The sequence below is a fragment of the Marmota monax genome, unplaced genomic scaffold (genome assembly GCF_021218885.2).
Source record: "Marmota monax isolate L192 unplaced genomic scaffold, Marmota_monax_Labrador192_F-V1.1 WCK01_AAM20220418_F8-fsc00025, whole genome shotgun sequence".
Taxonomy (NCBI): Eukaryota; Metazoa; Chordata; class Mammalia; order Rodentia; family Sciuridae; genus Marmota; species Marmota monax.
In genome coordinates, this window is record NW_026691950.1 from 1,121,181 (window position 1) to 1,135,419 (window position 14,239).

At 42.2% G+C, this 14,239-nt stretch overlaps 1 protein-coding gene across 2 annotated transcripts in view; it reads left to right on the forward strand.

Annotated features, from left to right (window-relative positions):
* Fam114a1 (family with sequence similarity 114 member A1) overlaps window positions 1-14,239 on the forward strand; it is a 60,997-nt gene that overhangs the window by 36,091 nt on the left and 10,667 nt on the right. For both annotated transcript variants that reach the window (XM_046449216.2, XM_046449271.2), the window contains exons 8-10: window positions 4,705-4,828; window positions 10,135-10,226; window positions 13,101-13,262. In XM_046449216.2, coding sequence (XP_046305172.1) covers window positions 4,705-4,828; window positions 10,135-10,226; window positions 13,101-13,262 — 378 coding nt within the window. The remainder of the gene's footprint in view (window positions 1-4,704; window positions 4,829-10,134; window positions 10,227-13,100; window positions 13,263-14,239) is intronic.

The window sequence follows — 14,239 nt, forward strand, 5'->3', positions numbered from 1 at the left end:
GAAAGACCACTTCTGCCACATAATGAACTACCAAGAACCAAACAGGATGGGGACACCCTCCCTGCCCTAGATTATAGGGCTGCATGTTACTATCTGTGTTTTTTTTCCTTTTTTTGTTATCCATGAGCTTCAGTGAAAGTTCAAGGATAAATCACAATTTTTCCACAAAAGGCAAAATCATAACTCTCACGCTGACAGAAAATAAATACACATTAAAAATTTTTTAGTTCATTAATTGAATGAGGAAACCGGGCAGATGTTATCACCCCTTCAAGGGAAAGCCAGAGAAGCCCAAATTTACATGGAGTAAAGGAATGTTGAAATGAATGTGCAGATAGACACAAACCTGGTTTCTCCACAGCAGGGGACATTGTCCCTCCACTGACAGAATTCATTAAGGAGTTTGTGGAGAAGAGTTGATTTGCATTGCCATCAGCTATCCACGATTTACACAGTTGTAAAATTGCTCCTGTAGATTCAGAATCTCATAATCTAGTAAAGTGTGATCTAAAAAATGCAATTTTTCATGGAAGCACAAAAATTTTCCCTGAAAAAGCAATGTCTAGAGTCAGACTTTATATTATTATAAATCACTCTGTAGCTGAATGATTTTGAATCCCCTTTGCCTCAATCTCCTTATCCATGAAATAGGAATAATAATAAAATCTACCTCATTGGATTATTAAAAGAATTTAATGAGATAATCCTATGAAGCTAGTAGCAGCACACTTAGTACATAATAAACACTTGAAAAAAATGCTAGCTGTATATGTATATGTTTATAATGTTAATGACATGTTATTTTATATGCATTCTTATGTTGTATATAATTGTTATTATTATTAATAAATATTACAGGGGGAGCACAGCCCTACTATAAAAACAAGCTATTGTACTGGTAGAGAGATTGCATTCTGGCTGCTTCCATCACAGGTCTCAGCTGTGAACAGCCCTGTCCCCTGGAAAAAGAGCCCTAAAGGACTTACATTGCTGGAAAGGAGGTTCAGGTTATGTAGGGCATGAGCCAGCTTTCCATCGCTAGAACAAATTCCTGAGATAACCAACTTACAGGGAAAGGCTTATTTCGGCTCATTGTTTCGGAGGCTCCAGCTCACAATTGGAGGTTGGCCATGTTGCTTTTAGACCTGTGGTGAGGCAGCACATCAAGGCAAAAGAGACAAAGAGGAAGAAGCCAGAATCCCAGTCCCCTTCAAGGGCAGTTTCTAATGACCTAAAGAGCTCCCACGAGGCCCCGCCTCTTAAAGGTTCACCACCTCCCAACAGCCCAAGATGGGGACCAGTCCTTTAACACATGAGCTTTGGGGGGCATTTCAGATCCAAACTGTAGCAAAGGTGTACACTTCTTCTGTTGCACACTTCTTTCACAAGCTCTGCTCTCTTTCCCCAGCTTAGAGTTTTTTTGGTTTTGGTTTTTTTGTTGTTGTTGTTGTTTTGTTTTTGTTTTGTTTTGTTTTGTTTTTTTCATATTAATAGTAAGGAATACAGAAGTTTTGGGTTTTACTTATTAATTCTCTTGCTTAGTAATAGTAGTTATTGGATGCTATAGTAAATGGTCCGAAAAATATATGAGTAAAAAGCAGTAGAAGTTACTTTTCACTCCAGTGTCAGGATAGGGATACCTGGACAACAAGCATCTTTCCTGCGCTTAGGGATTCAGAACTCAGGCTCAGTTCATCTTGTGGCTTGGCTAGACCCAGCCTAAAGTCCACAGGCCTCCAGCAAGAACACAAATACAGCAAATGAAAATACATGATGACTGTTTTTCAGAGATGTTCATAGCATGGTGATACTGGTGAATAATGATGTGTGTGTGTGTTTCAAGATTGCTAAGATAATAGACTTTGAATATTGTCAGCACAAAAATGGTAGGCCGGATGCAGTGGCGCATATCTGTAATACCAGCAGTTCGGGAAGCTGAGACAGGAGGATCCTGGGTTCAAAGCCAGCCTCAGCAACAGCAAGTTGCTAAGCAACTCACTTGAGACCCTGTCTCTAAATAAGATACAAAATAGGGCTGCGGATGTGGCTCAATGGTTGAATGTCCCTGAGTTCAATTCCCAGTACCCACCTTACAAAAAAAAGGTAACTATCTAAGGTGATGGATATGTGGATATAGTCATTAACCTCATAGAATCATCCTGCATATATCAAAACATCAAAACATTGTGTCCATAAACATGCAATTGTTTGTTATTTAAAACCAAATTAAATTAACTTTTTAAAATAAATAATAAAGCAGGTAGGGGCATAGATCAGTGGTAGAGTGCTTCTCCAGCATGCGCCAGGCCCTGGGTTGGATTCCCTAGCACTACAAAAGAAAAAAATAATAAATAGGGAAAAAAATAACACAGAGTGACTAGTTAAATTTTTTGCTTTTGATAAACAATGATTTTTTTTAGTATAAATATGTCATGTGAACTATTTGGGACACACTTAATACTTAAGAAAATATTTATTATTTATATGAAGTTTGAATTTGACTAAGCATCCTATGTTTTAATCTGGCAACCTTACATATGCCAAAGATTTAAAAGTTAAGGAACTTTTGAAACAAACTGTTAGAGAAAATAAATTCTGTCCTCCTCCCTCGACACCATGACCTGAAAGGCTGGGTTCTCATACAGAATTCTCAGACTCCTTGAATTTCCACACCACCCTCCAGCCTGCCCCTTGTATAGAAATAGAAGGAATTATTGTCATTAATATTTCACTAGACTTACTCTAGGACAGCCACAGGCATGACAATGTGATGTGTGATAAATGTTAAAAATGAATAATTTTTGGTGCCTTTATGCTCACTGTAAAAATAGTAAAAAATATATCTTCAAAATAGCACTACACATTTGTTCTCAAGGAAAAGCTGAGACACACAGTCTACTCTCAGGTCCTGGACAGAACTTAACACAGGGCCAAGCACACAGTCAGCAGTCCACGGGTATCTATTAAGGAGCACAGGGGTTTTTATTATTTATTGTTGGTCTGACCCAGAGATTCAATGCATATCACCATGGCGTGATGGAATGCACCAGGAGGGAAAAGCAGGAATATAGGAGCAGAAATGAAGGCTCTGAGGAGGTCAGGACAAGAAAGAGTGGCCAGGGATTGTCAAGCAAGGTGCATTTGCTTCTCCCTGATGAACTGTCGTGGGTACTTCCGGTGAGAGCCTCAGGCAGGTTGCATCGCTCATAAAGATATGCAATAGCCAGGTTCAGTGGTGCACGCCTGAAATCCCAGCAGTTCAAAACCAGCCTCAGCAATTTAGCAAGGCCCTAAGCAACTTAGTGAGACCTGTGTCAAAATAAAACATAAAAGGGGCTGGGGGTGTGGCTCAGTGGTTAAGTGCCTTTGTATTCATTCCCCAATACCAAAAGCAAAAACAAACAAACAGAAAAATGATGTACATTACCTTTTAGGAAAATTGAGTCCTGGCATCCTGGATGCCCTAATTCTCTCTCTTATCCTGATGTGCTAACCTAATTCCATGATGAATATTAAAACATTTCCAAAAGGGCCATAGCTCCTCTGCTGGTGCTTCCTCCAGAACAAGAATTTGACCTGCAGAATAAAAAAATTAAAACCTCACTACTTTACTTCAATTTTAATATAGTGTCCGTGCCCTTTGACCCTTTTGGAAATTGAAATCAACTGGAGGACTGCTGACTCTCTGCACATAGAATTTTTAAGCACATACAGAGGATGACTTCAGAAGAGGGTTCTGAAGACAGCGAGCAGGGGTGGCCCCAGTTCTAGCATCATGTGGGCTGTGCCGCCTCTTCCCTCCTAAAGGCAGAGCGACTGCTGTCTCCTTGGCCCCCACTGTGCCCTTCACTCACATCTGCCGTGGCCACTGCTGGTGGACCTGGGCCTCCGTCCTCTAGATTGCCAGGGAAGAAAACTGGGTCTGGTGCATTTTTGTAAACTCAGTATAATAGCTCCTGTCTAGAGGTGTACGTGTGGATATGGCACTTATTTGTCTACATATGTGTACATATATTCAGGTATACATAATTTATTGAGCACCACTGTAAGTATTTTAAGTACATTACTTCATTTAACCTCCAAACAACCTCTTCAAGTAGATAGAATTAGCCCTCATTTTACAGATAAGAAAGCTGAAGCCTAGAAAGGCTAAATAAATGACCCAAGGTCACATAATTTAGAAGTGAGCAGCTGATATCTGAACTCAGTCTTGAGGCCAAAGTGTGTTTTTAACCATATGAGAGAAGAGCTGGCGCCACTGTTTATTTAGCACCTACTATGTGCACTTGTGCAAAATACTTTATATTCATTATCTTATTTACCACACAAAGGATCACAATGAGGGCTAGGGTTGTGGCTCAGTGGTAGAGCGCTTGCCTAGCATATATGAGGCACTGGGTTTGATTCTCAACACCTCATTAAAAAAAAATAAAGATATTGTGTCCATCTACAACTAAAAATATTTTTTTTAAAAAAAGGATCACAATGAAGCATAGATCTTGTTTTACGGAATATGAGATCCAGGAAGCTTTTGTAACATGCCCAAAGTTGCAGGTAATGGGCAGTAAGGCCAACATTCTACCCAGGGTTACCGCCCATACCACAGATCACCTTGGGAAAACTGGGAACAGCTGTATGGAAATGTTATTAATGAGAAGGAAAGATGACAGTTATATTGACCTATTTCTTTTTTTTTTTTTTCAGGTTCAGTCATTTTTAGTATCACTGGATGGAGAGAAGCTGGAACTCTTAAAAAATGACCTGATTTCCATTAAAGACATCTTTGCAGCCAAAGAATTAGAGAGTGAAGAGAATCAAGAAGAACAAGGTAAAGGAAAACAAGTTAAATAGCAAAACAAACTAACGGTATAATCCTTAGGAGACTGCTCTTTATACACACAGCCCTTTGAACAGGGTGAATGATTTCATCCAAGTGCTCCTCCTCTGCTTCTGGAATTCACTGTGCATCTGCTCTGGCTATGGGAGCTGGTCACACTGATTTGTAATAGGAGCTCCTGTTCTTTCTCAGGTGTCCTGCACAATCCTGGCGCATCACAGGCACACAGTGAGTGATGTGGTTGAATGAACCAGAGTGCAGTGTGCTGGGCCCCGATGATTAGAGTTCATGTACTACCTTCTAATTCCACCTGCACATGGAAGTTGTCGAACGCGATTAATGCTGGTGGCGGGAAGTCTTGCTGTGGATTTCTTTGCATATTTTTCTTATTCCTTTTAATTTCTATGTTTAGGAGTTAGGGCGTATTTTTAGTTTCTACACTCCACCTAAAAATTATAGTTCTGGATTGGGGTTGTGGCTCAGTGGTAGAGCACTTGCCTAGTGTGTATGAGGCCCTGGGTTCAATCCCAGCACTGGGGGGGAAAAAGCATTTCCGACCAAGGCTGTACCATTTCCCCACAGTGTGCTAGGGCATGACGTGTCAGGTGGACAATCACTAGAGTGACCCAGGTGTGCACTTCCTGATCATCTTCCATCTAAATCATAACTTCACCCCCAAGGAGACCAGAACCTATATTATGAGAAGCAAGGCTTACTTAAGAGGAGAAAAGGTATTCTCTGCGTTGGACATGCTTGGGCTGGGGATGTAGCTAAGTGGTTGAGTGCTTGCCTAGAATGGGTTCAATCCTCAGTAGTTTAAAAAAATTTTTTAAAAAAGTTGGACATGCCTAATGAATGTTTTGGATTGTCCATTTGGAAGGAGAATAGAATAAAACATTTGCTTTGTACCTGGAGAGTGACTCCTTTCCATGTCATCACCTATGCTGGAAAGCAGAGCAGCCACAGACACAGGTGGCTTCTCCTGAGACTCTCTGTGTCATGTTCCTCCTGACTAAAACACTCCAGGTGAACTGGGCTGCACGAAATAATCACACAACTGACAGAGATATCTTTTTCTTTGGGTCCTGTGACGATTCCTCTGACCTTAAGGGTCCACAGAAAGAAAGAGAGAGCAAGTGCTGACCCCTTTTATTCAGGAGAAGCATTCAAATGAGGCAAGGGTCAAGTTTCAGGGGGTCGAATCTAGCCTCATGATGTCTGCTGTCAGCAGGTTGACTGACATCTAGGAAGGCCACGCCCAAAGGCAGAGCAAGAGAAGGGGAAACACAAAGGGGGCTTCTATGGAACATTCTATCCCAAACAGGGTAAAGGGGTAGGATTACAAAGGAATAGGTGAGTGTAGCTCAACCCCATGGATGACACGCCTACATCTGAAGACACACCCTCAACTTCCTGAACTGAGTGGCTCCCCACATATCTGAAAGGCCCAACTGGAAACATCTTTAAAATTGTCTTGCCATGTGGTCTTAGACAAGAGATATAACCTTTCTGAAGCTCAGTCTCTTCCCAGAAACATAAGGATCAAATTAGGTACTGTATATTCAAATGAGATGGTTTGGGAATAATGTTTTTCAGCATCTGTATATTTCTACAAAAGTCATCAAATAAGCTAGGCACAGTGGAGTACACCTGTAATCCCAGCATCTCAAGAGGCTAAGGTAGGAGGATCACCAGTTAAGGCCAGCCTCATCAACTTAGTGAAGCCCTGAGCAACTAGTGAGGCCCTGTCTCAAAAATGAAAAATAAAAAGGGATGTGGCTCAGTTGTAAAGTGCCCCTAGTTTCAATCCCCAGTACAAAAAAAAAAAAAGTTTTCAAATATGGCAGGCTTGTCTTTGTTCTTCTGATGAAGAAACCAAAACACTAGTTCTAACTGTGGACCCTAAATAAGCTAATAGATGCCCCTTCCCAGATTATCAGTCACCACAACCATCAATCTGTTCCTCTTCAAGTTCCACAACCTTGGTCCTGCTGCAGGTATCATTCAGAAAGAATCCAAAAGGACCCAAGTTCCCCCAACACCAAAGAGATATTGTTGCCAATACAAATGAAGGCAGTATTGCCTCCCTACTGGTGCCACTCCTTGGAGACGACACTTGATTGCATAGTGTTTAATAGAAAATGTTGCCGGGTGCGGTGGCACATACCTATAAATCCCAGTGGCTTCGGAGGCTAAGGCAGGAGGATCACAAGTTCAAAGCCAGCCTCAGAAACTTAGCAAGGCCCTAAGCAATTCAGTGAGACCCTGTCTCTAAAGAAAATAAAATTTAAAAAAGAAAAAAGAAGGGATGTGGCTCAGTGGTTAAGTGCCTCTGGGCTCAATCCCTGGTACCAAAAAAAAAAGAAAATGTTACTATGGGTGATGTGCTCCCTTTTTAATGTATAGCTTCAGTAAATTGAGATTTTTTTAGTTACACACACACACACACACACACACACACGGAAGTGCTAGACAGCATGCTTTCAAACATGGTAGATTTGTCTCTCCTAAAGGGATAAAACCCTATTATCTCCTGTAATATATCCATTTTTCCCAAAGGGCATCTCCAGATTATCAAAACACTATTAAATTTAATTAACTTAATTTAATAAATAAACGCCATTCAAACACTTAATGAAGCACTGGGAGAAAAGAACAGAGGCCTTGTCATTAAATCAGCCCAATTATGACAGTGTCACAACTCCAAGAAAGACTGTGGGGTTCCCCAAAAGCCTCAGAGAGGAATTTTATCAGTGGGGTGAGCAGAAAATCAGGGAGCAAAATTCTGGAAGCAACCAAAACATTTTCCTCATTTTTTTTCTTATAAACATACATATTCCTAAAAGCCTCTTAAAATAAATCATTTATTTGGGAGTCTCAGAAAGTGTAATAAAGTATCGTTTTTAGATTAATATCAGGCTCCTGCACATTTAATAATGTTAGCTAATGATTTGCGTGTTTGTCTTTCCAGCAGATGTAATTTCATCACACTGCCATGGGTCTCTAATTTAGTTTACCCTGGCTGTGAGGAGATTTTAAACGACCGTTTTCTATGTTTATTGCGTTAGGGAAGATCTTCTCGGCCATTTGTAGGGACCAAGAGTTTGCAATAATAGTCTTTCTTGCAATATATATTATCATATCTTTTTATCTACTTCCAGTTTTCTCTGTGATTTTTTTTCCATAAAATGCATGCTAAGATATTGGTGTGTATTTTATAAAATTAATGCACTTTCAAAAGCTGGAACTACCCAAAGTACTTGTGTTCTAATTTAGTGCCAATTCTTCCCAAATATGCTCAATCTCCCCATGTGTATATCTAGGTATCACCTACCGGTTTATTTACACAGAGTTTCCATGTCTACAAATCACTTCCACAGTCATTGTACTATTGGGTCTGAAAAGGAGACAGGTGGTTTTTACTAGCTTTGGGTTATACAGAGGGAAATGGAAGGAGAGAAAGTATTGTGTAGTCCCAGGCCACATAGCCACTAAGTATAGGAGCTGAGTGGAACCCACACTTGGTGAGTCCCCGTCCAGGGCTCTTTCTGCACTGCAGCATGGCCTTACACAGAACCAGAAGGACCAGGCAGCTTGGAGATGGCACCATGTCCTTGCTGCCCAGGTGTGCCTGCCCCACCCACCCTCTTATTTGTCTACCTGCAGAGGATGAGTCCAAGACCTCTGTCCGGTAGAGAGAATCTCAGCTTTTGATGGAATCAAATCTCATGGAATCATTTCTCATAGTTCAGGAGACTAGGAAGTCCAAAATGGGGGCGGGCGGGGGGTGGGCGGGTCTATGAGGACCCAGTCTCTGGGTCATAGACAGCGCCCTCTAGTGGCATCTTCACATGGTGGAGGAGGCCGGCCCGACCCTGGAGGTCTTTCACAAGGGCACTAATCTCATTCATGTGTTTCATGCTGATGATCTGATTACCTTCCCAAAGCCCCACCTTGTACCATCACTTTGGTATCAACATATGGATTTGTAGGGACACAAACATTCAGACCACAGCATCTCCTATTTAAAATTCCAAGCCCCAGCTACCCCCATTCCTTGCCTTTGGTTTATACTTCTCCATAAAACTTATCACTTGACATATATATGTTTTGCTTATGTTTTGTTTATTAACCTGTCTCCCTCATGAGACTCTATGAATTATAAGTAATAAAAACTGAACTAAGCCAAATGTTTTGAACAAAGACCCATGAGCTATCCTGGCTATCTTCATGAGCTGCAGACTAACCATTTGTCTATAAAACTAAAAATAGCACATCCAGACAGGTGCTGGGTACCGTATCCGTCACACTGCTGAGTTCTCCCTGAAGGTAGTGCCTTCACCCACGGGCAATAGTGGAGAGGCTTCTCAGTGGGTTTTCAGATTGTGTAGTCAGACCACATTCATGAGGCTATTTTTTCCCCCAAATAGGGAATAAATCCATTATGTAATCAATACATTCACACCTACCAGAAACGTTAAAAATGGCATTGCCTTATACATACAAATGAGAGAAATGAGATTGTAGCTTTTAAAGCTTTCTATTTCCCACTCATTTATTTTTATTTTATGATATATGATAATATATTGTCTATTATGTAATTCATTAATAAATCATTGAGTCAATAAATATTCATATTAGCACAGACTATGTTCCAGACACAGCGTTAGATGCTGTGGGTTTAGGAGTGAGCCAAATAAATCCTGGCTCTGTCCTTTGATAGTTTCCAGTCTGAAGAGAAAAATGGAAGACGGGCAGGTGTCCTAGGAAACCTGGGGAATTTTTCTCCAGAGAGATGGCGTTGCTACATCAGGTAGTGCACGCCCCATGGAGACTCAATTCAGTCTCCTAGCGTGGTGGCTCTGTGGACGTGGAAGGGCACTCTGGGGACCGCTAGGGTTGCAATGCGAAGCATAACCAGTCTGCACGTCAACAGGGCTGTCCCAGGTCTGCCAGGCCTGGCGGAGGTCAGTCATTTGTTCATTCAGTCTTTCTTTCAACAAATAGCTATTGATCACTTACAGCTGTGAACCAGACAGACACGGCCCCTCCCTACCCTCTTGTCTTCAGGCCAGCCCCGGGGGTGTCCCAATGCACCGCCAGCAACAAGGCCTCTGCAGCTGACTCGCTGCGGCTGCCAAGGGACCCCGTCGGCGTCTGCAGCAGCCGGAGGGCACACTGCCACGGCCCCCGCTCGGCCTACCCTGACTATAGCCTGGAAAGTCGAGGGAGCTGCCACATTCTGAAGGAAGAAACATAAATCACGCTTCTTAACTTCTGTCACGTTCTATTTCTAGGCTTAGAAGAAAAGGGAGAAGAATTTGCTAGCATGCTTACAGAGCTTCTCTTTGAATTACATGTCGCCGCCACTCCTGACAAACTCAATAAGGTCAGAACCTTCTGATTCTGAGTTTTGGGGGGTTCGAAAGGGGTGTGGGGGTGGGTCTCAGTTGTAAAATTCCAGAGAATTTTTCCATGAAATGGAAAAACCCCAAACCCCACAGGGCACAGTGGAGGGAAGGGAGTTTGAGGTCTGTAATTAAGAACTGGGGGGCTGGGGATGTGGCTCAGGAGGTAGCGCGCTCGCCTGGCATGCGTGCGCCCGGGTTCGATCCTCAGCACCACATACAAACGAGGATGTTGTGTGGCAACGTAATGAAGTGCTATGATAGAGAACATTCCAGACTATCAGGAGACAGTGTTGTAGTTGCAGCTTTATTAGTAATCACCTTGCAACCTTGAACAAGTCATTGACCCTCTCCTGGTGAAATAGAATGTTCTATCAGAGCGGTGTTTATCTTTAGGATGTAGAAAGGAAGAGGGAAACAGAATCACCCGGAGACTTTTTCAAATTCCACTCCCCCTACACCCAGCCTCTTAAAGAGACTTTCCAGAATTAGGCAGAGAGATGCCCTCAGCTAGGTAGACCACAGGTCTCCTCCCGTTGGGATGTTGCTACTGGTACTGGGAATCTAAGGTCACGCCCACCCTCCTGCCTGCTTCCAGAATAAGAGAAAAATGATATTGCTGAGAGCCACAGCTGAGTCGGAATGGCCCCTGGCATTTTGCCAATAGTATTGGTTGACAGGTGAGGCATTACTATCCACCTCAGCTGCTACTTTGGAGTTCTCTGGGGATTCCCGGGGATTCCCGGAGAGTTCCCATTGGTTGGGAAAGTGCAGGAGGAAGGATTTCCAGAGGAGATATTTCCGGTGGCTGGTTCCTGGAAGAGCTGTGTGGGGTTCGGGATAGTTCCCGGGGAGCGTGTGTGGAGTGTGCTGGTGGAGTTCAGAAATAAAGTTTGTTCCTGCTTCAGTGGCTTGTGATTTGTGCCCAGCCAGAGTGTGGCATGATATAAAAGGGGAGAATGAATTTAGTTGCATTTTGGCCAGAACTGGGAAGACTGCTTCCCCCATCTTACACAAATGTTTCAGTTCATGGGCAGGATCCTCCTAAGTGGGGAGCAAAATCCAAGAAACGTGCCTACTAGACGCAGCGGAGGAATCAGTTACAATCTGGTTCTCCTGATGCTGTGGGGAGGCAACTCGGCTTCCACTCTCAGCCTGAGATGATTACCTGTAGGTAGCTGGGATGGAGAAAGTACCTCAAAGAACAGGTGAGCAGGACAATGGCTGCGACTAGAAAAAAACAATTTGAGGCTTGACAGTTCCTAATTTTAAAGGGGCCTCTTACACTGCAACCTCACATCTAAGAATAGTCCAGCTGGAACAGTCTGGGTACCTCTAATAATACTTTGCAGGTTAGTACAAGGTTTTGCTGTAGAATTTCTTAAGAGGACACCAATCATTAATTACTAAAAGCTATGTGATATTCTCTCTCTCCTTTTTTCTTTTTTCTTAGCGAGCACTGCTTTACATAGGCATTCATTTATCAAGGTAGGCAAGGAAAGGGCAGAATGAGGTAGTGAGGTGGTGGTGAGATGAGTTATTTCTTTATCTCCCATGGGGGTCACTGCTTCTGGCAGGTCAGTGACTTGAACACAGTGGGAAATTGCCTCATCCATCTCCCTATGGCACCTGCTGCTGCTTGGAGGGAACCAGTGGTGGCTGCAAGGTTGCTCTGGTTTATTTACATAACAGAGTCAGCGTTAATCCCTAAGAGGACACAGCAAGGACAGTTATGGCTAACTTGCCATTCAATACTTTGCTAAATGTTGACATCCAAGCTTGAAAATCAGTCGTTTTAGCATAAACTGAGAAACAACCTTCGCTTAAGCAAACAGCTTCAACAATGATAAAATCTGGGCAAGTCTGCCCTAAGTTCAGGAATAACAGGGGAGATGATGTCTGCACCTTCAATTTAGCCATGATTTTTACAGCCACAGATAGTGACGGAAATTAAGCTGGTCACAGACAAGCACCAGGTCTTTCCAGCAGCGCCGCTTCTCCCCTTGGAGGTGGGAAGACCTGCTATGGATCAGGAGGAGCAGAGCCATCTTTCATCTGCCCAGCGTGACACATTATTAGGTTCATGAAACATTAAGAATTTCATGAAACATATCAGATCAGGACATTTACTTTAGCCCTGACTCTGGCTAAATTTCTAACCTATAGATGAAAAAGTACTGATAATCTTTTATTGTTGGTCATGAAAAGTGAAAAAAGTCTATAGATTTGTCAGTGTCATTGTCATTTTTATTCTTAATCTGAACTTCCTTTTAAAACGCTGGATAGATACAACCAAAGTGCATTAGATGCTTGTATGAAAATGTCACAGGGAAACCTGTTTATTTTGTACTATTAATATGTGCTAATAGCCAGGCTCAGTGGCATATGCCTTTAATCACAGCTCAGGAGGCTGACACAAGAGGATGGCAAGTTCGAGGCTAGCCTCAGCAACTTAGCAAGACCCTAAGCAACTTGGGGGGAACTTGTCTCTAAATAAATAAATAAATAAATGGCTGGGAACATGGCTCAGTAGTTAAGTGCCCCTGGATTCAGCTCCCAGTAGTTAAGTGCCCCTGGATTCAGCTCCCTCCCAAAAAATTGCTAATAATTACAATATCCAAAGCATTCTCAGGTCTTTCAATATTCTCTCCATATTTTCTATTCTGTTCCCCTTTCCAAAAAAAATTATATTTTTACCAATATCAGTAGTGTCTTTTAAAGAGGCTAAGGAATGGACCCACCGCTTTTAAAACATCTGAAATTTCCCCCCTTGAGGTTTAGAGCAATTTGGGGTTGGGATGGCTTAGTTTTCACTGTCGCACACTACACCTATTCTTTGGTTGGGCGCGTTGCAGGCCATGAAGAAAGCTCACGACTGGGTGGAAGAGGACCAAACCACGGTGTCAGTGGATGTGGCCAAAGAGTCAGAGGAGGAAACTAAAAAGGAAGAAAAAGAAGAGAAAGCTGAAGACCCTCAAGAAAGCAAAAAGGAAGAAAAAGGAACTAAGACTGTAGAGGTAAATTTATTCTCCATTGTTCACCCGCTGGGCGACCCTAATGTGTTACTTTTATTAGGAGCCTTTTTGTTTTCTGTGTTTTGGGGTAGTTTTTTTTTTGGGGGGGGAGGTTCCTGAGGATTGAACCCAGGGACTCTCTGCCACTAAACTGCACCCACCCCCCAGCCTTTTAAATTTTTTTTTATTTTGAGACAGGGTCTCACTAAGTGGCTGAGGCTGGCCTCAAACTTGCGAGATTCTTCTCTCTCAGCCTCCCACACAGCTGGGATTACAGGCGTTTGCCACTGTGCCTGGTTTAGCAGCCTAATTTTAAGTGAGGAGGGGCCGTTGTCTTATGATTTGTACCTTGTCTGACATTATAGAAATATGAGTAGGAATGTAATAAACACAAAAAAAATCCTCTCTGCCAAGACAGTTTGTTGCTTAGCGTGGAACTTGTAGCTTTTCTCCATTGCTTTGCAATTATAATTTAAAGGGGAAAAGACCTTTAAGAACATAATTGATTTATCTTTAGAGTAAATTTCCATCTCATGCAAATTTGTTACTATAAAACGTCTTTATGCTCCATAACTAATGAGGTAACTGAAGCTGTTTTTCAGAAACTTTCATTGCCATAGCCTTTGTTCCGTCGTTTAATAAATTTATGTGTGCATACTTGTCCTGCTCATGTTCGAAAAGGAGTTTGCAATAACTGCACCTTATGTTGAATTTTAATTTGAAAGAAAGTAGCTTTTCAAACTAGATCTCTCTAAGGAAAAATGGCAGCCAACGTCTGTCCATCTAGCCTCCCTTCCACACACCTTTTTAGCACCTGTCTGCTGGGTCCCAATATTGCTCATACTGTTGGGGACACAATTGTGAATAGGCTTGCCACATTCCCTGGGGACCTGGGAGCATTTCCATTTTATGGTAGCATTTCACTTAGAAAAGTTTTAGATGTACAACTTTTTCATGTTTTATTTGTTTTTTTTGCTAAT